The 25,451-nt window shown below is 31.7% G+C and overlaps 1 protein-coding gene across 1 annotated transcript in view; it reads left to right on the forward strand.

The window, feature by feature from the left end:
* Positions 1-239: 239 nt before the first annotated feature.
* Positions 240-25,451, forward strand: part of LOC111714817 (protein unc-80 homolog) — a 28,902-nt gene continuing 3,690 nt past the window's right edge. The window contains exons 1-27 of the mRNA XM_023490020.1: positions 240-420; positions 3,280-3,381; positions 4,192-4,325; positions 5,277-5,364; positions 6,337-6,482; positions 6,812-6,879; positions 7,946-8,075; positions 8,725-8,831; positions 9,330-9,408; positions 10,012-10,097; positions 10,517-10,607; positions 10,660-10,719; positions 11,378-11,410; positions 11,890-12,033; positions 14,153-14,198; positions 14,759-14,851; positions 15,301-15,380; positions 16,199-16,311; positions 16,836-16,891; positions 17,806-17,904; positions 18,289-18,314; positions 20,074-20,190; positions 21,129-21,165; positions 23,276-23,371; positions 24,796-24,849; positions 24,964-25,003; positions 25,294-25,408. Of these exons, the coding sequence (XP_023345788.1) occupies positions 240-420; positions 3,280-3,381; positions 4,192-4,325; positions 5,277-5,364; positions 6,337-6,482; positions 6,812-6,879; positions 7,946-8,075; positions 8,725-8,831; positions 9,330-9,408; positions 10,012-10,097; positions 10,517-10,607; positions 10,660-10,719; positions 11,378-11,410; positions 11,890-12,033; positions 14,153-14,198; positions 14,759-14,851; positions 15,301-15,380; positions 16,199-16,311; positions 16,836-16,891; positions 17,806-17,904; positions 18,289-18,314; positions 20,074-20,190; positions 21,129-21,165; positions 23,276-23,371; positions 24,796-24,849; positions 24,964-25,003; positions 25,294-25,408 (2,421 nt within the window). The remainder of the gene's footprint in view (positions 421-3,279; positions 3,382-4,191; positions 4,326-5,276; positions 5,365-6,336; positions 6,483-6,811; positions 6,880-7,945; positions 8,076-8,724; positions 8,832-9,329; positions 9,409-10,011; positions 10,098-10,516; positions 10,608-10,659; positions 10,720-11,377; positions 11,411-11,889; positions 12,034-14,152; positions 14,199-14,758; positions 14,852-15,300; positions 15,381-16,198; positions 16,312-16,835; positions 16,892-17,805; positions 17,905-18,288; positions 18,315-20,073; positions 20,191-21,128; positions 21,166-23,275; positions 23,372-24,795; positions 24,850-24,963; positions 25,004-25,293; positions 25,409-25,451) is intronic.

Genomic DNA, 25,451 nt, shown 5'->3' on the forward strand with positions numbered 1-25,451 from the left:
CAATATATATTATTTAATTTTTCATTGTGTTTCAAAACAAAGTGCTTAATGAATATTGTTTTGTGTTAGTTGTAGATCTCCTATAAACAAAAAAGATTTTTGATAAACTAAAACTTAGTTTTAACAGGGGAATTAAGATGTTGTGGAGTTGAGTGAATTTTGCTTTTTTTGTGTGTTATTTTTAAAACTCATTTTTAATCATTTTTTTTATAAATTTTACAAAAATGACATGATTACAAATGAGTTCATTATTTTTTTCTACCTTCCTAGCTCCTGTCATCCTTCCAAGCATTGGAGAAATTCCAAATAATAGTGGGCAGGGAGCCCAGGGAGCCCAACCAGCCTCTAAGGCCAAACCAACATTGGCCATGTCGAGGTGGAAAAAAATAACTGGCACAGCCTTGTTCATTAATCGGCTGGGTAAGCGAGGAACTATAATGCATCTTTAGCTAGTTCAGCATGATAAATAGATCTAGTTTAGGGAAGAAAAGTTTTATACTTAAAGGGACTGTCTGCGTAATTTCAAGTGAGCTTACAATTAAAGAGTAAAATGCCAGATTCATACAATTGGCACCCTTTAAACCTTTATCTGAGTAACGATGAGGAAATTATCTCATATCTCCATTTTTTTGCTCATACAAAGGTTTTTAAAGTTGCCTTTTGAATAAGGCAAACACCTTTTTAAATTGAAGTCAGCCTACAGTTGAAGAATAAAATGGTAGATTCATACAATGGCACACTTTAAACCCAGACCAAAATATATTATATGTACTCTACAGAGGTTTCGTTCATCACCAGCATCGAATTAAAAATCCTTTAAATCTTAATTTGAGTAACGATGAGGAAGATATTATTTCATATCTACATCATTTTTGCACATAAAAAGTTTTTTTAAGTTAGCTTTTTGATTCAAGTAAACATCTTTTTAAATGGGTAGACACTTGAAATTACGGCATTTAAACCTTTCTGAGCTTACAAAGCATGTAAAACCATTTTGGGGACGTTTATACATGCAGGAGTTAAAAAATATGATTATTTCAAATTTAAAAAAAATGATCTAAAAAAAACAAAAATATAATTACGATCATCAATCAGACAAGTTTTAAAAAAATAAAAAGCTTTGTTTTATTTTGTTGACTTGTTCACTTTATTTATTCTTTAAAAAACAGCATGATTTACAATTTTAAAATTTTATCTCTTTTTTAATATTTTTTTTTCTATCAGTTGGTTTTCGTTAATTATTCTGAAGGCTATGCGTAGTTAAATCTTAAAAAATAGAAACGTGGTCCAGGGAAAGAAAAAACTATATTGGGAAACTGCTGAATATAGCAGAAAATTGATGTTAGGGCAGAACCATAGAATTCTTTTATTAACATAGGTATTTTTGTTGTCAAGATAGGGATTAAAGGGGGAATTGATTTTTAAGGTATTTAAAGAAGAAAAAATGACAAAATAACTTTCGACGTTTATGAAACCCATGCCATTTGAGATTAGGAGGTTGGAGGTTATGGTTATAGATTCATGCTATTTTAAAGCTAAAACATCTTGGATCTAAAATAATAATGGATAGCTCAATGCCAATCTGAAAGACTATTTATCTATATTTGCATCATTATTTGATAAATGTTTATTTGATTCAATTACACTGCATGAACAAGTACAGATAGTTTTCTCACTAATTCAAATCTTTAAATTATAAAATTCATAAAAATATTTTCAAATTTTACTGTTAGGTACTTAATTTTTGCAACCACTACATATATCTTGGCTGTGCAGATGCGAAATTTATGACATTTGAGACCGAAGTTAATAATTTAGAGAGATCGCTGAACTACTTACAGCTGGTTCAAATTCTGATCTCCTATTCCTTATGAATCTTCTACTTTGAATTGCTGATTCAAAAATTTGAACCGGCGCGACGGGAGATAGTTCAGCGACCTAACTCAAATTTATTACATTCCATTTATACCACTGCAGTGCATCATGCCAACGTACAATGTGCTAATCCATAAAATTGTACTCAACAGCACATTATATCAATGCTTTACAACTTTTCTATGGAATACACCCACAAAGGGTTTTTGACTGTACAGTGTACAAGGAATAATTTGGTACATGTTCTACGCCGAGTGCGCGAAGCTCCTTTGGACTGCTGCCTCAGGGTTATTGTAAACGAGTTTCATTGAAATCTTGAAAAGACGACATCTAGTGTCCTATCTGTTATTTTGATTAATCTATGGAGATAAAAATCAAAGAATATCTAGACGGGTTCTTTTGTTTACATTATGCGGTACAACATAAAAGGAAAGCTCTATTTAAAGGGACTGTCATCGTACTTTTCAGTGTTCCATTGAAAAACAGGGTATGTTCGACTTACAACGATACCTTTGACCTTAATCTGATCAATAACATGGAAAATAATTCTAGTCTTTAGTGCTACAATTGCATACGTCAGTTTTGCAGAGAACCCACAAATAATAGTAAACATTTTTAAAAATCAAAAACATAGATATCTTATTTATACTTAGTCAGGCAAAGCTTATAGGGGTACTGTTGTGAATCAGACATGACACTATCAATGGAGGCTAACTTAAAAATTTGTTTTTGTTTTCGATAAAACTTGTTTCTGAGCTGTAATTACACACGCAAATTGAATATTTAAACAACCATTTAAGTTGGCCAGTTCAACAAAGAGGCATGGATAACATTTTATAAATGTATTCACACTCTACAGACAAAATAGAATAGGGTGAATAATTATCCATTGCCCTTTCCATTCATCACATTTAGAACAAATCTTATTTTTTATTCCCTTTTTTTCCTGCAAAGCTGGGTTTCTGATAAATTGTATGAATCTTTGAAATGAGAAATACCATGTTTCTTTAAATAGGAAATGTCGGGGTTTTAAGCGTTAATTTTTACTTTATTAATGTTACTTATTTGACCCAGAAAATGTCTTCACAACCCCTTCACTATCAAAAGGACCAATACTTTTTTAATGTATAAATAATTCTTCAATAAGGACAAATCGCATTGGTCTTTATTTCAACTTGAATTAAAGCAAAAACATCATGCTAATGACAATGGAGGCATGAATTCTTGTTATGGATAATTGTGCACCCTGCCAGATTATAATTTAGATAGATTTTTTCATAGTAGCGAAATGGCATCAAACAATGCTTTTAAGTATTTTTTTTATTATTATTATTATTACTATTGGTATTTGTGCATCTTCTATATTTTTGTCTTGTGAAGTTTAGTCTATTTTTCCCTTTTTAGCACTTCAAAGACAAGATTCTATAACATCTAAACGGAAGATTTCTTCAGTATCAAGTGAGGTATCAGAACAAGAACCTCAGGAGGAGACTCCATCAGTTCCAGGTAGTTTTTTTTACTCATACAACCTGGAGCAGATTCAAAATTGTATGATATGATCTTTTACTCATACAACCTGTAGCAGATGCTAAATTTTATGATTTTTTATTCATACAACTAGTGGCAGATGGAAAATTTTATGGTATTTTAATTAACACAACTAGTAGGAGATGCAAAATTGTATGCTCTTTTATTCATACAACCAGTAGCAGATGCAAAATTGTATGGTACTTGACTAATACCACTTGTAGCCGATGAAAAATGTTATGGTCTTTTATTCATACAAACAGAAGCCGATGCAAAATTTTATGGTATTTGATTAAAACAATCTGTAGCAGATGAAACATTTTTTATGTCTTTTATTCGTGCAACCAGTAGCAGATGCAACATTTTTTGGCGTCTGTACTTTTTTTTTAAAAGAAATGGAGTCTTTGTCACACATTAAAAATTTTTAATCTGTATATCTTTCGACTCGATAGTGTAAACCTTTGATATTTCAAACTTTGATGTTTTGATCTAACAGATTCTAGTTTGTAATACGTCGCAAAGATATATAGGGCTTAGAAAATCAGAGTTTGTGGCAAAGACTCAACGTCTTTGTTTACCAAAAAATAACTAGACACGCTGGAATTTTATAAGTTGATCGCGCCGAAAATTCTTTACTTTTTCAATAAAATTAACAACAAAAAATCAATTATTCAAAGGATTTTTCTTATTTTGAATTGGTCATAAGAAATTTATTTGTGTGTTATAAAACTTTATTTTAAAAAAATGACAAAAATCTGATGCGAGTTTTTTGTGACTTTTTAATCTCAGTGCCAGCAGCTGCTGTTGCTGCTCCAACTATTCCAGCTGCTGCAGCAGCCCCAATTGCTTCAGCTACTCCTACACTTGAAGCTGAAAAGGATCAGGTTGAAAGTCCTACTCTTCACATAGAGGATGCTTCAGAGGTTAGAGTTTTCAATAAGAATGAGGAGGTATGAAATGACCATTAAAGGGGGTCAATTTTACAGTTGCACTTTTCTCACTCGTGACAGGAATGGACTTGTTTATACAAGCAATATTAAAATTTAGAAAAGACTTTATACAGATTAAAATTATCAAACGGAAACCGGTTTTTCTGAATTTTAAAGTCGAAAAATTTACTATAGCAAGTTAAAAATAAATTTCTTCAAAATGCATCGAATTGGGTATCAAAAGATCCATGTTGAAACACTGAAATCAGAAACGTTTAAAATCAGTTAAAAGTTAAACATGTTTTGGACAAAAAAGTCTGATTTGAGCCGAAAATTAGGCCAACATCCCAACAAAAATTCTTTTTTTGGTCCTAGATCAAACAATTTTAAAGATGTGGAAAACGAAAACAAATGGACAGTATTTAGCGGAATCTTACGCATCCTTGACACCCATATGAGCATATTTTGAAGAAAAAACATTTTTTTACAAATGTCATTTTTGATTTTTTTCCCACCCAAAGTCATTTTCGCATGGCAAGTTTAATTTTACAGAAAAACTTTCTTCTTAATGTTGTTCAGATTGACCTTACACCCATCCATAACCAGTTGACAATATTGAGATTTCGAAAAATATAAAATCAACCCTCCTTATTGACCAAGGAATTATAAATTGACCAAGGAGGTATAAATTGACCAAGGAGGTATAAATTGACCAAGGAGGTATAAATTGACCAAGGAGGTATAAATTGACCAAGGAGGTAAAAATGACTAAGGAGGTTTAAATTGAGCATTGGATGCAATAAAAAAGATCAAGTGATTTATTGATTGGCAAAGAATTATAAAATAAAATAAACAGAAATGCAATTTTTTGGGCTCAAATTGTAAAAAAAAAGTTTTTTAATAACTTTTAATTAATTTTTGATTAATAATTTTACATTGTTTTAGGAGGATATTCAATTGGAGGTTCATTTACCCTGGTTAAAAACTGTTATTGAAATTACTAAAAATATAAACCTCTCCTGTACTCACCAAGGTAGAGTATTATTATAAGATCTGAGCTGAAAACTTTAGAATGGGATATCATTAATCCCAATCGGTTAATTAATCTGGAGATTAATAACATATTGAGAACAAGCCTTATTTGATCCCGAGATTAAGAAAAAGGATGGATCAAGCATTAATCCTGATATTCAACATTCAAAAGTACTCAGCTCTGTAGACGTCATTTTCCGTGAATCTCCATTTGAATAGTTGCATGTCAGATTCACAAATCACAATGAATCTAACTTTAATCCAGGTTTGTCTAAAACTTGTTTTTTTAATCCGGTTATTCATAAAAATGATTTGTGAGTCTAAAATGCAGAAAAAAGTAAATTAAAAAAGTGAAATTATATCTGTTCAATCCGATATTGGGCTGAAAGGAACCATTTTGATTCGAATATTTGCTTTAACAGTCCCTTAGATATAGAAATTTGTACAAAAGAGAAATTCCCTTTATTGGAAATTAAATTATAAAATTTTACTAAAAATATTTTGGCAAAGATTGTCATTTTGGTGGCGTGATTTCTACCAGTATTTAATAATGGTTATATATAAACATTGAAATATAAAGATGGACGATGTTTGGGCATTCAAAATTCGTCAATACTAAACAAGTGATCATAAGACCATATTGTGTACGTATACAACCCTCAGTATATTGGGTATGTAAGCGTAATTTAAAGTATTCTTTTATTTAAATAGACAATTTCCCGATTTACAACGGTACCCTTGAATCTTTACTGGTCAAAGATGACAGACATTTTCTTATTTATCTACTGCCAGACCTGATTGTAGTTTTTTAACACTTTGTTTGCAAGCTGTTTTGTATTTAAGGAATATTAATATTTATATTGAAATTTTGAAAACCGCATTGGACAAAGGGTACTGTTGTGAATTGGGGATATCACTCTTTAAATAAAATGTCACTTGAAATATCGTCCCTTTGATGTCCTTATTGTACCAGGTTTTTGTCAGCAAAACTGTGTCAGAAGATTGTCCCGAAGCTGTAAAAAATTAATGGAAGCAATGAAGTATTTATACGGAGAGGAATTAGAATTCATAGAAGACATATTTATGGAGAGTAATTCTACTGAAAATGAGATGAAAAAGGTATTTTTTATACTGTTGTTAAACCAGATTTAAAGTTATACGGTCTTTGTTAATTTGATCCCAGTTAACTTGCAAAAACAATTATTTTTTTATTTCTTTAAGTTTGAACGATCCAATTCGCTCGTCCATCGTTCATTAACGAAAACGATGCCTAGCTCAAGAGCCAACGTATGTAACAAATTGACTGTGTAGTTGTATCCCGTGGGTGACATAGACGAAAAAATCTGATTTTAAAAAATAATAAAATGTTTTTTTTTAAATATGGGAAACACCAGGTGCTCCAGCTAGTTAAAATATTATAAAAACAATACTAAAATATATAAACATAGGGTAAATGGACGAGATGGAGTGAGAGCGCCAGTACTTCTCCGGACCAACGTAAAGAGTCATCTTACAGGTAACAAGGCACTTCTTGGTTGAATAAATTTGTCCTTTTTCCAAAATTTAACTCTTATATTCAAGGCACTCCAATCATAGACATAGACAAAATACGTGAACCCGTATCTTCCCTTTTTTTGGTTTTTTTATTAGAAGCAAGCTTGTTGGTTGCATATTAGAAATTCAAAACTTCTGATTGAACTTATGATTGAAAACGAGTTAGATCAATCATAAGTTAAATTCAATTTCGCGTTCATGGTGTCAAAAAGGTTCTAAAAGATAATCTTCATTTTTCAAGAATGAATTTACTAAAATATTTACTATACAGACCAAGGTGTGTATACTAAAGGTGGGTGAGGGGTCTGTGTACACATTTGATCGACTCGATAAGAACCGCTAAAAAAGTTGTAAACAAATGTTGGAATTTGTCTTTGCAGGGAAAGAAGGCCAGACTTGTTTACTAACTGTAGTTTAGTTTATTATTGCGTTGCTTTAATTGTTTACTATCTGTACTGTACATGTAATTTATGTTCTAGTAATTTACATGAGCCAGGTAAAACTACCCACAACGAAGTGCATCCTGTAATTATCGAAAAATTGTCGGTCATATATTGATCTCTCATTTAATATCCGTAAAAAAACGTAAGATACCGTAACTATACTTAAATATTTAAAAGTACAACATAGTAAATACGAAAAACATTGGACGAATGGAAATGGGTTTTAAAAGGTTAAATTAAAACCAAAGGAATTTTAACGGTGGATGGGTCATAAAGAGTCAAAGTAAAATGTAAACAACCTCTATCCCCAGTACCTTGAATACACACCTTGCTTCAGAGTGTTTAAGTTTTCAGTGACCGAAATTAATGAATTTTAGCTAGGCCGCGGAACTACCTATACCGTCAATTCCGATACTTATCTTTAGTTTTGCAGTTATGTATTTGAATCGACAGTATGTAGTTTAGCGGACTAGCTCAAATTTATCAAATTCAGTCTCAGATTTGTTTTAAAACACATTTTGTAATGAAAGATGTAATTAACAATTAAATTAGGGCGTTTTTATATTAATAATTGTATTTTTGTAGAAGAGAGACATCTAAGGATACTATTGATTCTGAACCTACAGAGAAGAGAGATAGGATTGCAGATAGTGCAAATCAGCTTCCCTTGGATATTCAACCTAATCCAGGATTTCTCAAATATCTTCAACTCAAGGTTAAATTTTTTTTCTCCTATTGTTTCAGCCGTTAACTCTCTTTTGTGTCTAAGATCGCAGCTTCGAAACCTTTAAAGAATTGAGTTTTTATCCAAAAAAAAACAATAAACACGCTAATGATAATACATCGTGTTCTACTACCTGATTACCTGACTACGTTCTTTTAATAAACAACATTAAATACAAGCAAAATTGATTTAATGTCGTCTTTCTATTCCTCAATTTTATGGGTCCCACTTAACTTTGTCATTATACAAGAACCTGGAACGTTAGTATGAACTTAAAAGAACTATAATTTTGTTTTCTAAGAGGGGCATGTCCGATACACAACGGTACCCTGTAAATCTTTGTCTTAGCAAAAATGATGGAGTTATCCTTTTCGTTCTTTCTACAAATTGATCACTTTCGATTGCGGTTTCTCTATAAAGTAACTTGCTGATTTCTAGCTACAGACAGATTAGAAACAATGTAGGAAATTCCAAGACTTAAACCCATATATTCAAATTTTGAAAAACAACAATATCTTCCACATTATTGATTAGGTAAAAGTTAAAAGGGCACCATTATGGCTACATGTGCCATAGTCCTCTTGAAATGGAGGGTCCATTGAAATGGTTCCTTGAGATAAATTTGATACAATTTTTTTAGGTTTGTGGACTAATGCATGCTCCTCTCTCTACTCTGAACAAAGCATCTTGTGTTATGGATGAAGAAAGCTTGAAGAGTATAACTCTTACTGCCTGGTCTTTACTCATGTAAGCTAGACTCAGACAATATTATTTTTTATTAAACAAATATCTGACATGTTCTGATAACATATTTCATTTTCACCTCCTCATTAAAAATTAAAAAGAATATGGACAAAAAAATTATTTTGTTTATTTTTCAACCATTAAAGGGACTGTAATCGCAATTTTAAGCGACCATCTTTGCAAAGATGGCAATACCCGATTCACAACAGTTACCTTAACATCTGATGAACATGATCAATATGAATTAGATATCAATGTTTATAATTTTTATAACTGATAATTTTCAATTGTGGTTTCTCTTTGATGACTATCAAAAATGAATTATCAGAATTAAATTCAATCACAGAAAAACGACAATATCTTCCACAATTTCTATCAGATAAAGGTTTTAAAGGTATTGATGTAAAAGGGACATTGGCATGTTTGCATGAAAGGTTATATAAAATTACGCTTACAATTCTTTTAAATTTGATTTTTTAAAAGTTATATTTTTTCTTGTAGGGATCCAGATGTTGATGTGTCTGGAGCAGCGACTGCAATTATTATTGTTGCATCAGTTAAAAGTCCGGATAATATTCAGGAAAAAATACAACAAAAATACAACAAAAATACATCCTAAATACAAACAAAATTAAAAACATAATTACAAACTAAAATACAAACAAACAAAAAAAACAAAAAAAAACAAAAATACAAACAAAAATTCAAAAAATTAACAAAATCTCTGAAATAAATGTGTGTATTAAATTTTTTTTTATTTATTTCTTAGGCAAAGCTTAACCCATGGGTATTGTGATACTGGCAATCAAATAGATTATCAAGTAAAATAGGTGGCAACAGAAAAATAAACCAATTATACACGATGACGTCACAGGTATCAAATATAACAAGGAAAACGAAATTTTCTCACGTTAGTTGACATATCTTCCAACCGTAAATTAAAAAAGGGTAAAAACAGAAAATAAAGAACTATTATAACTATTATAGATAATTTTGTCGGACACAAAAACTAAGTTGACACTTGTGACGTAAGAATACAGCTGTACTGAGAGTATACAAATTCTACTTTGCCATCTATTGTACTAGAATCTATTTGCTGGCATTTAACTTTTTAAATGAAGATGGAGTTACTGAAATTACCGTTGAGAGACCCTTTAGACTGTATTTTTGTATGATTTAACAGACCTTGTTTTCTGGTGATTTGAACAATCCTATTGCTGATACAAGAATAAACGGTATACTCAAGGTTCAGACACTCTGGCAAAACAGGTTTAATAACTTTAAATAATAAAAGGAAAAGAATTGAGAATCCCCCCTCCCCATTTGTTTAAAGATCTGGGGGAAAAATGAAAAATTGAAAATTGTAATGAAAAGTGAATAGACAAGGAAATATATTCAATGTTTGTAAAAAAGGTTTAATAACTTTAAATAAATATAACAGTATGTTTAGCTCTATACTTATATATTTATATTTATTTATTTATATCTATATAGCTGTAAAAACGACTGAAACAAATTTGCTGACGTTTTTTTTTTACAAAATTAGAATTTTTTTCTTCGACGGGCAACGCTGGCCAGTTCATTTAGTTATAAATATTACATAAATATAAAATTCATGCAATTAAAAACAATATGATAAAGTTAAAAGAACATTAAGTTAAGTGGAGGATCTAAAATGTGAATTCTAGATACCAGATTTGGTCGAGGTTAGAGGAGAACGGACATATCAACATGAAAATACTTCCTTCACAAATAGAATTTACACTGCCAAGTCCAAAGGTAAAAAACAAAAGATTTTTATTTCTAGTTAAAAAACATTATTTATGTTTAGATTGGTATTGAAACTTTACCTTTGGTTGAACCTGCCTGGATGCCCAAAACCAAAACTAAGGTTAGAACTGTTTGCTCAGATTGTTTTACTTTGAGATCAGATCAACAAGTTGAATTTATTTTATTTATATAAGCAAACTAAAGTAAAATGTTCGTAGGATTAAAAGATTAAATGTTTTCTATCATAAGTCCTTTAGTTGCTGAGCTATTGAGAAGAACAAAAATGTTTTGAATTTGTGTTATAAAGCAAAGAAATATATTTACATAATATGCGTATATTGAATACTAGAGGAGCTACAAGGTTGAAAAGTATTTAATTAGGAAGGTTTTGAAATAATTAGTATTTTTACAATTTAAGCAAATATAACAAAACATGCTTTTAGGGCGCTTCGCGCACATCTTCTTTTTCAATTGTGAACATTTTCTCTTTGCATGCATTGTAAAATTAATAAAAAAAATGTTCACGGATTTTATAAAAAAAATCGTGGAATTTCAAAATTTAATGAAAATTTTAATTTTGTTGGAGGCATAATTTGATCATCTTTATACCGTCCCTGGGAACTTGTGAAGTCCCACAAAAAATTTGGTCCGGTCGGTTCAGCCGTTTTAACGTTTATTGGATACAAACAAACAAACAAACAAACAGACAAGCAAAGTATATAGTATAAATAGTTTAGCTTACATTTTCTGCAAATAAAACAAATTTATTTTTGTTCTAGTTTGAGAATATAGATATGAGAAGGAGAGGGCAGGTAATTTAACAGTTTTCAACAAAAAACTTAAAGAGGCTGATGCCTTAATATCAAGTGACTCTCAACCTTTAAATTGGCTTGCTGTGAACTTTAAAACAGGACTCTTTTACTCGCATACAGAAAAAATGAGGCATCCTTATTTTTCTAGCTGTAAATTTATTATTTTAAATGTGGTTTTCTGTAAAAGTGACTCTTGAATTTCTGTTGCCAAAAAAATGAAGGAAATTAACAGAATTCAAAACATTTTCAGATAGGACGATATCTTCGTTATTGTTACTGAGGAAGAGGTTTAAAGTGTACTGTTGAGAATTAAGTATGCTCAACTTGAACTGAAGAGTCACATAATATTACGTCTACAATCCCACGAAAGGATGCAAATTAGATTATCTATTAATAATCAAGACATATGAATTTATCATTATAAACATCCACATTGTAAATATACGCATTTAAGAAAATGAACTATGATAATTATTCAGACAATTATTTCTGCGACCAAGTCTCGAAAGAAGCAGCAGACTGAGTTGGTGCGAAGCGTCCTGTACGCTGAGGCAGATAAGAAGAGGAAGGAGAGAGAAAGTCTTCAAATAACAGCTGTTCCTGTGGCACTCTGTGCTGCTCAGGTAAATAAACAGCTGTTTTGGTAGCACTCTGTATTGCTCAAGAAAATGAACTGCTGTTCCTGTAGCACTCTGTACTATTCAGGTAAATAAATAGCTGTTCCTGTAACACTCTGTGCTGCTCAAGTAAATAAACAGCTCTTCCTGTAGCACTCTGCTGTTAAAGTACATTAACAGCTCATCCTGTTACAATTTGGGCTGCTCAGGGAAATACACAGCTGTTACTGTAGCACTCTGTGCTGCTAAGGTAAATAAGCAGCTCTTTCTGTAGCACTCTGTGCTGCTCAGGTAGATTAACAGCTATTCAGGTAGCACTCTGTGCTGTTCAAGTAAATAAACAACTGTTCCTGTTCCACTCTGTGCTGCTCAGGTAAATGAGTAGCTGTTCTTGTAGCATTCTGTGTTGCTCAGGTAAATGATTAGCTATTCCTTTAGCACTCTGTGCTGCTCAGGTAAATAAACAGCTGTTCCTGTAGCACTCTGTGCTGGATAGGTAAATAAACAGCTGTTCATGTAGCACTTTGTGCTGGTTTTATGTTTCTGGTTTGGCATGTAAACTTTATTTTCTATTTCTATTTTACTGTAGTTTATCAAGGCATGAAACTCTTTCATCTTTATCTATCTATCTATCTTTATCTCCATCTATCTGTCTATCTATCTATCTATCTGCCTGCATGGACGGCTGCGGAAATTTTAATGAAAGTTCAAACTGAATATTCCTGGATTAGTATTCAACTGTTGCCCACTATTTCCATCTAAATCATTTCTTTGTTTTTCAATTATGTAAATTCTCAACACTCACAAGACCCCAGGGGAGGTTTATGGCCATAGGAACTAGGGTCAGATACAGGATTTAAGTGAGGGGGGTGATAAATTTGTTTCGAAAAAATAACATCCAGATTTAGGAACCAAAAGCTACACGGCGCAGGCGAAAAATGTTTTCGACTTAAAAGACTCAAAAAGAGATAAAATAAATGACTGAAGACTAAAAAACTAGATCTTTAACTTATCACACATTATAGTTTATTAAGATAGATATTTTTCCTGTTTTGCATTAGGTTTTCTTTCCCTTAAGTGCTATTGAGAAGCTATTCTGAAAATAGGAATAACAAATTCCAAAAATGGAATAAAAACATCAAGATGCGAAGTGAATTTTTTTCTTCTGAAAAAAAAATCACAAATTTGACTGGTACTGATGATTCAATTAAATTAAATTTCATTAAATAATCAAAAAAACTTTAAAAAAGAAATACACATACGATATATCAAATTGGGAACATTTTTTGTTTCCAATTGCACATACCTTGATGGATTTTTAGCGAAACCTTCCTAATATGCCACTCCTACAAACCCTTATCCTCATCTTCACTCTCCTTTCCCTACCATCTAACCTTCTCACAAGCAGCGAAATGAGATTCGAGTACATTTCTCTGTTGGATCCAACAGCAAAATTACCTCTGATTGTTGCACTTGATTATACTTCATTGAATAACAACCCTCCTTGTACAGGAAAGTATAAATGTGCGGTTCATAGCAGGGAAACTATTGCTCCCTCGCTGAAAATAGAAACTAACTTGAAGTGCAGGAGTGGTAACCCAGCACCTGCAAGTAGACAAATTGTTCAGCGCTGAGGCTGCAATTAAAATTAACCAAAACAAAACAAAAACGGAGATGGGGACATCTATACATTGAAAGGGGGATAGTACACTGTCTTAAAATGTCGCAAAGACAGCGACTTGTAAACATACTTTCAAAAGCAGCGCCATAAATGGACGGGCAAAGGGAGGCAGGAAAAAGAGAAACTGCGGACGAGCAGATGGAGAAAGGAGAAAAAGATGAACATTTGAAATTGATAACTATGCCTCGTACCATTTTATTTTACAAGAATTATAAAAAATAAATTATAAAAACATTGTTAAAAATAAGAAGAAGGGGCTTTAAAACAACATTTGAAAGCTTTTTTTTTAGAAAAATGGTCACACTGCGCCTTTAAAGCCTTGTTAGACACTTATAATTACATTACCAAGAAATCTAAAGGATATATTTGAAATTTCTAGTCCTTTGAATTTCTAGTCCTTAGAATTATAATTTATAAATAAATGAAGACAGAAATATGTTTCAGGAGCCCAGTCTCTTCCTCTCACCACCAGATGCTGAGTCAGATCAAGGTGGGAAAATAATTTATCATCTGAAAAAAGAAAAAAAAATTTACTGTATTTTTTGCAGATAGCATAACAGATGAACTAACTGGGCTTAATTCATTGAAATGGAAAAACTGCAAAAAAAATATCATGTATTTTATTTAATTTTGGTTCAAAATGAGCTTTAGAGGATGATGATAGGAACCCTAGTTTAAACTTTACTAATCTAGAAGTTTCTTTGTATTATGCTGCAGGCCATACAAGGACAAGGAAAAGAATTACAAGGACAAGGATAACAAGGATAAGAATAACAAGGACAAGTATAACAAGGAGAAGGATAACAAGGAAAAGGGTAGCGAGGATAACAAGGACAAGAATAAGAAGGACAAGGATAACAAGGACAAGGATAACAAGGACAAGGATGACAAGGATATCAAGGACAAGGATTTCAAGGACAAGGATCACTATGACAAGAATAACAAGGACATGGATAACGAGGACAAGGATAACAAGGACAATTATGGCAAAGATGGCAAGGACAATCATAATATTGGCTAGGATTTGATTTGAGTGAAATATTTGTTTAGACTCTGATACGGAGCGTGAAGGTGCTCCAGTTCGTCCTGTTCAATCCCAATCCACTGTAGCACAACCTCTCCTTCCCTCCACTGTATGTGCAGGTAGTCCTATCCAGTGTTCTTAGTCAATGATTGGGGGAGTGTCCGGGATAGGAAACCAACGGATTATTATGGCCGCGATTTTAAAGTGATAGCGGGCGCTGTGGCTAGATTACGATAGGAGTCGCTATGACTATAGGGCAGGAGAGGTGGCGCTGTGGCTAGGAAACGATAGGGGCACCGTAGCTAGGAAACAAACGGGGGTGCTGTGGATAGGATACAATAGGGGTCAAATGCTGCGGATAGAAAACGATGGGGTTGGTCATTGCAGCTTGACAAATTCAAAACTTTTGATTGGAAACTATACATTTGTTTATGACAAGTATAAATATTTATTCTAATATCTTTGACATTAATTCATCTTTGCATAATCTATGGTTGCTTCCACAAATTGAATACAATCTGTTTCTAATTATCATATTATATATTCAATTATAATTAATTCTATTAAGCATTTGCTGAGATAATTATGATGCTTGATGATCATGGAGTTTCCACGGATGGCATTGCAGTTTATGAAGTAGCGTATCAAGTAAGTTTATTTGTCTTTAATTTAATTTTTTCTTAATTATCACAAACTTGTATTTCGTGAGTCGTATTTTATTTCAAAGATCTTTTTCTCTTTTTTTTCATGCATTTCAATTATGTTAAAATGAATAAATTGATTTTAATGTAAACTTCAGTGTTAGTTTCCAAATTGTGGTTGCTGGTTTGGATTATATAGTGAACCACAAATTGGCAGGATTCTTCAAACTTTGCAGACGTACTCATACATCATGTTTTTAATGGGTTTTATAATTTATTTGGAACCTTCACACCCCCTTCATATATATAGAGATTGTTCAGATGGTATCATAGATTTTTTTTCAATGATCTAAGGTCAACATTGTTTTAAAATCTTTATATCAACAGTGACAACTTTTGAATTTTTAGAATCATGTGCTTAATTAATAATTCCTTATATCTCAGAATATCCAAGAGGAATTTATTTAATCCTTCGGACACCGAATTACTGCTTGATCCTATGGTTCAAAAACAAAATTTATGACGTCTGATCTTTTCCTTAGAGTATCTGGTCTTTTCCTTATAGATAATCCGATCTTTTCCCTAGATAATCTGGTCGTTTCCTTACAGATAATCTAATCTTTTCCCTTAATAGCCTGATCTTTTCCTTAGATAATCTGATCTTTTCCCTAGATAATCTGGTCTTTTCTCTATAGATAATCTGTTCCTTTCCCACGATAGTCTGATCTTTTCCCTAGATAGCCTGTCTGATCTTTTTCTTAGATAATCTTTTCTTTTCTCTAGATAATCTGGTCTTTTCTGTAGATAATCTGATCTTTTTCCTAGATAATCTGGTCTTTCTTGGTGGAGGACTGCAACCTCTTCCTTAAGTATTTCATGGAGAAGCTGACAAGGAACGGACAGGAGGAGACATTTCAGATTATCAGGAGTCTTATCAGGTAATCAGGATTTTAGTAGGAGTTTATTTGGAGTTTATCAGTAGTTTATCACAAGTTTTTCAGGAGTTTATCATGAGTTTATCAGAGTTCAATCATCAGAAGTTTATCGGAGTTCATAATGAGTTTATCACGAGTTTATCACAAGTTTATTCCGAGTTTATCACAAGTTTATCACGAGTTTATCACAAGTTTACCATGAGTTTATCACAAGTTTATCAAGAGTTTATAACGAGTTTATCACAAGTTTAAAAGTTTAACAGAGTTTGACAGAAGTTTAAGTTAATCATGAGTTTATCACGAGTTCATCACAAGTTTATCACAAGTTCATAAGAGTTTAACAGAAGTTTAGCATGAGCTTATCATGAGTTTATCATGAGTTTATCATGAGGTTATCCTGAGTTTTACGAGTTTATTCCAAGCAAACAAAATCAAGAAAATGGGAAAATTTATTTGTTTCCTATAAAAATGCCATCACAAAATTACAAAATAAAAATAAATATTCTTAAAATTTATAATTTTGTTAGGTTTATACCAAAACTACCACAACAGGCGGCTTTTTCTCTCTACAATTACCTAATTGGTGAGTTATCTAACTTTATATTGTATACAGCAACTATTATTCTATTAGAAGATGTTTATCAATGGGTTATGACATAGGCTGAAATAGAAATAGATTTCGTATTCAAATGATGTGAAATGTTCTTTTAAAGGACTTTTAATGTTCTTGTAAATGATATGTTTTTATATAGGATCTAATACAATTTTTTAATCGGATATATGGAATCATTGTATTAATTTTATTGTCATGTTCTTCCGAAATATTTAAATATATTTTGTTTGTCTGTTTGTATCCAATAAACGACAAAACAGCTAAACCAATATGTTCTAACTGTTTTGTAGTAAGTAACAGGGAATCCATATTATCGAAATTTTAAACAAATTTCTTCTAGTAGTTTCGACTTTAAATCGTTTTTTTGAAATCCTTCAATGAAATCCGTGATAATTTACAATGTTATTTCTTTTTTCCACTGAAAAAAATTGTTGCAATTAATGTAACGTTGAAAAAAAATACTATTGTAAAATATATAATGTTCTTTTCTAGGATATATCATGTTCTTTTCTAGGATATATCATGTTCTTTTCTAGGATATATCATGTTCTTTTTTTCTAGGATACATCATTTTATTTTCTATTATATATAATGTTCTTTTCTAAGATTTATTATGTTCTTTAACATAATGTTCTTTTCTGGGATGTATAATGTTCTTTTTTAGGATATATCAAGTTCTTTTCTAGGATAAATTCTGTTATTTTCTAGGATAAATCATGTTCTTTTCTAGGATAAATCATGTTCTTTTCTAGAATATATAATGTTTTTCTCTAGGATATATAATGTTCTTTTCTGGGATATATAATGTTCTTTTTTAGGATATATCATGTTCTTTTCTTGGATAAATCCTGTTATTTTCTAGGATAAATCATGTTCTTTTCTAGGATATATCATGTTCTTTGTCCGGACTCCACGTGAGAACGGGGAGGATATGATAGGTTCAGCGCTATCTCTTCTTTGGATGGTTGTACATTCAGTCCAAGGCACTTATATATCTTACAAGAAAAAATAACAAAAAAATGACCTCAAAATCTAAATTTGCAACCCATTATATATCTTTGCAATACAAATGTTTGATGTAAACTTAAACTATTTGATCTTGCGGAAGTCATTGTTTGAAATATTAAAGGTTTACGACATTAGGTTGGAAATGGATTAGAAAATGAGAACGTGTGTGTTTACTAGAACATATTCAAGCAATTTAAATCTTGATTATTACTTACACCCCAGATATTCAGATTTTCCGAAGGAATGAGAAATAAATTGAAAATATAATATTTCCCCCTTATTTAGCCTGGTTTGGGAAAGGGTTCCATCTATTGAGCAGAAATAAACTAAAAACTGTTTTGATAAAATAATAAGTTCAGGACAGTTGAGTAGTAAACATCTCTCTGTAAGAGTGTTTTAGGCAGTTTACACACTGCTTTCTCAATTCAAGGCTTTCACACAACTTTAAAGTACATTCATAGAATTCTGGAAGATTCTATATATAATCTGGCTTTCGCCAATCTTGTGGCGAAAATGGGGCCAAAACCCAAAAAAATGCAAAGTAAGGTTTAGCACTTGACAAAAATCCGATTCAGGAATAAAGATGTATATTCAAGTGAGCCTCTATTTAAAGCGGTATGTCTGATTCACAACGATATGGTACTTGTAAAAGCTTACTTTACCAAAGTAGCTTGTATCGGAATTAAACACTTTTCAAGGAATGGAAAACAACGATATCTTCCATCTTGTTGATCAAAGTAAGGTTTTAAGGGAACCGTGGTTAATCGAATATGGAGGTTTACTTTAAATTACAAAAGTCAAAAAAAAGATTAAGGAAAATTTCGTTAAATAAAGTGATTAATTAAAAACGAACATTAATTGATAGGTTTTCGATACGTTACTTTTACAAACATCCGGATTAAAAGTTTTTTGGAAAATTCGTTAACGAAAGGAAAAGCGATTAATAAGAAATAACTTTAATTAATGGATTACCGTTCACGTTTAATTTACTTACCGTTAACGTAATTAAAAAGTACGTGCTATAATGTGCCTTCTGTCGATGGGGGGGGGGGGGAGAGTTGAAGTTTCTTTTACTTAGAAGGATATCTCTGCACTGATCGTTTTCTCTTTATCGCTAATTCGAGTATTAAATGTTTAATCAAGTACTCTCTGATATTTTTGAATTTTTTAACTTGATTATTCGCTTATTACATTTTATTAAACTTTTGTGGTGTTGTTGACACTTTCATTTGAGTAAAACTTATTATCGGACTGAAAAAATAGGTTTTTTATGAATGAAAATAGTTTTTAAATTTTTTAATGAATAGAAAAGGAAAAGGGGGACTCGAAGACTCCAGCTTATCTTTTTTAAATTAAATTAACAGTTAGATATCATATAATGTATATGTATATATATATACATATACATATACATATACATATACATATACATATAAAAAAAAACCGATTCTGAAAACGTATCCACCACCAAAGTAGGAATTTTGAATGTCGAATTTGCGCTCATACTCGGGATTTACAGATCTTTAACAAGTTTTACATGTCTCAAATGAATCCTAAAAAAGCTTTCCACAACGCTGCATACTCAGTTCAACTTATACCTTACACAGCCGGTCTGTCCCTTTTAATTTAATGTTTATGTAATTGCTTAAATGAATAATTAATGATCTGATAAATTGGTTAATTAATTGAGTCTTTAATTGAGGAACTAATTGATTAATTAATTCTCTAATGATGCATAACCTAAAAAGGAGATTGGGGAATAGGGCGATATACGAATTTGAAGTACTGTAGCTTTTAGAATTAATATTGGTACGACTTTGTGAATCTCGTATTTTATTTACTTTTTAGTTCCTGCTTCAAAACAAATAATAGTTCATAGAAAACTTTCAAAGATTTCGAACCTTTTTTATATCTTCAAAAACGGTAGATGCAATGAATTGAATGCTTTTTAGATATGCATCTATTCTCATACAGGTTAATGCAGCTATTCTTATAAAGGTTGATGCATCTATTCATATACAGGTTGATGCATCTATGTTTATACAGGTTGATGCATCTCTTCTTATATAGGTTGATGCATCTATTCTTATAAAGGTTGATGCATCTATTCTTATACAGGTTGATCCATCTTTTCTTATATACAGGTTGATGCATCTCTTCTTATGCAGGTTGATGCATCTATTCTTATACAGGTTGATGCATCTATTCTTATAACTGCAAACGTTCCCTCAGCCAAGAAAATTGTTGTTCATGGACCACAGGTAATAAACTACTTACAGTAAACACAGTGCATACAGTTCATCCAGTTCACACAGTTTTAACAGTACTACAAACAGTACACATATTACACAAAGTACACACGGTACACACTGTATACAAAGTATACACACAGTACATGCAGAACACAAAGTACATGTGAAACACATTGTAGATACGATACTGTACAATGTACATACATACACAGTACGCACATGTACACAGCACGCGGATGTAACAGTTCGGTCTTTATTTCAGAGAATTGTGACTTTCTGTCACAATTTGACCTTTTAGACATAATGTTTTTGTTGCTGTACGAAAAAGTAAAAAAGGCCCCGTAAGTTTAAAGAAATTGTTGAATTTAAGACCAACACATGATAAACCGAATGCATCTCGCCCTGGTTAGTCCGGGGTGACAGTACATATAATGAGTACAGTAGATACTAGATAGCAAGGATGTAAGGCAAGGAAAGTCATTTCAGAAGTGTACACATCTTTAGTACTGCAGTGTACTGTCTCTGGGCGCTAATGTAAACACAAGACGGATGTCGAAGCCTGACATGGGATCCATAGGTGTGGAAGAAAAATGTACACCACATGTTCCAATCCAACCAGATTTAATAAATATTTTTGAAATTTTACATTTTTGGGAAAAAGGTAGAATTGATTTTTAGTACAGTGAAACCCATAATAACGAATACATCGGAAGAATTTATCAAATGTCGTCTTGACAATTTTTCAATGAGTTTTATACTTTATTACGTAAATTTCATTATTTGCGAAAATAAATAAATAGCCATGAATATGCGCCCGCGGGAACAGTTTTAAAGAGATCCAAATAATCATTTAATTAAAAAAAAAAACTAAAAATATGCAACATTCCATTATCAGAAAGTGAAGAATAAGACATTTGATGAATTCTTTCGATGTATTCGTTATTAAGGGTTTCACTGTACAAGAGGTGAAGCTTCTGAAGAGATGTTAGTTTTCTCAGACTCAATCTAAATAATCGAGATGAAGTGGAAGTTTGTAATTTATCATTAAAACTTTCATAATAATCTCATCACGTGCTCAAGCTCAATTTTTCTTTTAAAGCAATTGATCTAGTTGCAAATAATGTATTACTCAAAAAGAACAACATTACCGACCCATGATTCTCCAAACAGCGGGATTTCTAGATACTTAATTGTCCCTTGGGACATTATTATGAAATAAAATTTTATTAGCTAATAACTTCCCTGCGATGAAGTAAAGTAGACAATTTCAATTCATTTACTCTGTTAACCAGTTATTTCTAGCAATGAAAATTTAAATATACTGATCGAAATCTTAGTTTGGTAATTGGTTGTATGAAAATATCCATGGTTTCCTAAAAGCATGATTGATATGTTGTTTGCACATATTCAAGGGCAAAAAACTAGGGGGGGGGCAGCAATTTTATTCCGAAATATTCATTTTTGCACTTTTCTTTATATAATCTTTGTGCCATGAATAAAATAAAAATTGACATAAAGTAATGCAACAATCAGAATCTATTTAGAAATCATTGAAGAAACCAAATGCAACATTTGACAATGAGAAAATATGCAAATGAATGAATTAACATTGAAATGAAATTAAAAAGTTATAATTGAATTCCAAAAGTTTGTTTTCTCTCTTCAGCTCAACTAAATTTATTCAAATTAAATGTATGTGGAGAGTTCGGAACTTTTGTGTGAAGTATTTTTAATCTTGAAAACATGATCTCGATATCTAATGTGGGTACAGTTTGAATATGAGAATATATGATTGATCTCGATATATAATGTGGGAACAGTTTGAATATGAGGATATATGATTGATCTCGATATCTAATGTGGGTACAGTTTGAATATGAGGATATATGATTGATCTCGATATCTAATGTGGGTACAGTTTGAATATGAGGATATATGATTGATCTCGATATCTAATGTGGGTACAGTTTGAATATGAGGATATATGATTGATCTCGATATCTAATGTGGGTACAGTTTGAATATGAGGATATATGATTGATCTCGATATCTAATGTGGGTACAGTTTGAATATGAGGATATATGATTGATCTCGATATCTAATGTGGGTACAGTTTGAATATGAGGATATATGATTGATCTCGATATCTAATGTGGGTACAGTTTGAATATGAGGATATATGATTGATCTCGATATCTAATGTGGGTACAGTTTGAATATGAGGATATATGATTGATCTCGATATCTAATGTGGGTACAGTTTGAATATGAGGATATATGATTGATCTCGATATCTAATGTGGGTACAGTTTGAATATGAGGATATATGATTGATCTCGATATCTAATGTGGGTACAGTTTGAATATGAGGATATATGATTGATCTCGATANCGTAATAAATATCTGGCCAAACCGTAATAAATAGCTGACCAAACCGTAATAAACAGCTGACCAAATCGTACTAAACAGCTGACCAAACCGTAATTAACAGCTGACCAAACCGTAATAAACAGCTGACCAAATCGTAAAAGAAAGCAGACCCAATCGTAATAAACAGTTGGCAAACCCGTAGTAAATTGCTGACCAAATCGTAATAAAAAAATGTATTTATTTTGAATCCTTGTTTTTATCACAAAATACAACTGTCTAGAACATTTAAAGTTTCTGTCGTTGAAACTCTTATTGACCTTTCATTAAAAAAAACCATTTCTGATCAGAAATGTGGAATGTCTAGTAATTTTTCTAAATTTAGAAATAATTTAGTTCTGACAAAATCCTCCATTGAGTCTGTAGCGGAAATCAGCAAGTTACTGTTATAGAAAACCCACGTTAGAAAATCAATTTGCAAAGAAATAAGCATGGATATCTCATTTATTTTTGACTAAGCCTTTTAGAATACCGTTTTGAATCGTACGTGCCACTTGCTAGTACACTATAGACTTGTGTCATTTATCAACTGGAAAGTAATTTACAAAATTTCAACGGAACGAAGTTTGATTGTTTTTTTATGCAAATGTCTAGGCTACAAACCCTTTTAATTGATTGTCTTTATTTATTCTTGTTAAAATTGTGAATGCTGTGTTTGTTTTCAGGGAAGATTCATAATCCTTGGCATTTTGTTCGAGATTTTTACTTCTTCAAGAGATCTCAGTATCCACAGCTGAGCCTTGTTTACAGAACACCACAAGGAAACATTATAGAAACCACAAGGAGTCAGAAATCAAACGTTTATATTATAAACTAGCTTGGGAACCCGGCGTGGCCCAGGGTAGTCACAGTTAGTCCCGCCGTTTACCCGCGTTTTGTCGTAAATTACGATTTTAGCTATTTTTCCCTATAAAAATGAACACAATCAACTTAGCATCTTAAAACTAAGAACAAGTTCCCCAACTCAAATCGGTCAAATGGTTTCTGAGTTATGATCGGAAAAATAATCAATCAGATATATAGATATCTTAGTCATTCCTACGAATTATCTTGCTTAAAGTTCCCTTTGGATATTCCAAGGTGGTCGTTATACCTAATAATTGTAAAGATAACTAAGTTTGAGGGATAAAGCACTTTTCCCTCAGATTTAAAAGTTGTCACAGTGGATATCAAATTGAGATCAAGTGTTGTAGATAAGCAATGTTTCGCTTTTCCTTGAACAAATTAATATTGTCTGCACAAAGTCTGTGTTCCTCAACATATTGTTATTGCTCTGTACAAAGTCTGTGTTCCTGAACATATTGTTATTGCTCTGTACAAAGGCTGTGTTCCTGGAACATATTATTATTGCTCTGTACAAAGGCTGTGTTCCTGGAACATATTATTATTGCTCTGTACAAAGGCTGTGTTCCTGGAACATATTATTATTGCTCTGTTCAAAGGCTGTGTTCCTGGAACATATTATTATTACTCTGCACAAAGGCTGTGTTCCTGGAACATATTATTGCTCTGTACATAGGCTGTGTTCCTGGAACATATTATTATTACTCTGCACAAAGGCTGTGTTCCTGGAACATATTATTATTGCTCTGTACAAAGGCTGTGTTCCTGGAATAAATATTAATTCTGTTTTCAAGAAGCTAGTCTCTGGGGGGAAATATTTTGGTTTCCAATTCTAAACCAAAAATTTCCAATTCTACAGGAAACCCAGAGGGGGATGGTACACACAACTACTCATTACACCCCCCCCCCCTTTAGTTTTTACAAAATTTCCGTTGCACAAGGATATTTCTTTGTAAAAATTAGGTTGAAAAAATTAAAGGTTTGCACAAAATAAAATTCATAATAAACTTTTACTCTGCGGTAGCGCGAAGCAGAGATGTCAACGAGAGTTCTAACCAATAAAGATAAAGAGATTAAATCTCAATTTGGGAGACTCAGACCGCCCAAAGGCTAAGCACATTTAAATTATGATTTGTTTTACTATTACTCGAACTTTGTGTCATTCAAATTCAAAGATGTGCTACAAATAGTAATGAACATTTCGTAACGGATGCTTTATTCTAAAAATTCTAAACGTTGAAATCTCTACTTTAGTGCTATTAGTTGGATACTTTTGCTTATTTAAATATGCATTTTTTATTTTAATATTTCTTTATGGTTATCTCAATAATTGTTACTGCAGATGCATACTTGGAGTTGCAAAAACAAGCGTTTAAACTCAAGTTTGTTGAAATAGGCAAAATGACAAAAATAAATCAAATTCTCAAAAAAAATATTCTTTTTTCAACACCTTCCCCTTTATTGAAAAAATTAAACCATTTTGCAATTTTGTCATTTAATATCATTTCAGGCAAAGTTATGCTTATCTGGGGTATTCTGAAGAATGTCAGGGATTGGACCACACATCTCAAATCAACTTAATTGATATTTTATTTATTATTTCTGCATCCATCTATAGAACAAGAAATATAATATATAAACTAAAGACATGGAAAGTTTTTTTTATTGGTTAATTGTCTTTAAGACTAATTTTCTCAAATTTTTCTTATTTTGTCGATTAGAAATATTCATAATATATTTTTGAATTCAAAAAATGTTTGCTAGTGGGTCAAGCTGTTTTCTTGTTTATTTAAAACTCACAAACTAAGAGACAAAAATTAATATTGATGTGTGTGTTTAGTCAAGTTGTGCAACGTGTTGTATTCCTTCATGAAGATCTAGTCAAGCTACCAACATTTCCTAGGAAAGCTTTAGAAGCAGAACTAGATCTATTCGAGAAAGGAGATATTGGAAAGGTAAGTAATGAAAATGACAACAATTAACGTTGGCGTTCTAAGC

This window comes from Eurytemora carolleeae, unplaced genomic scaffold (genome assembly GCF_000591075.1).
Source record: "Eurytemora carolleeae unplaced genomic scaffold, Eaff_2.0 scaffold1649, whole genome shotgun sequence".
Lineage (NCBI taxonomy): Eukaryota > Metazoa > Arthropoda > Copepoda > Calanoida > Temoridae > Eurytemora > Eurytemora carolleeae.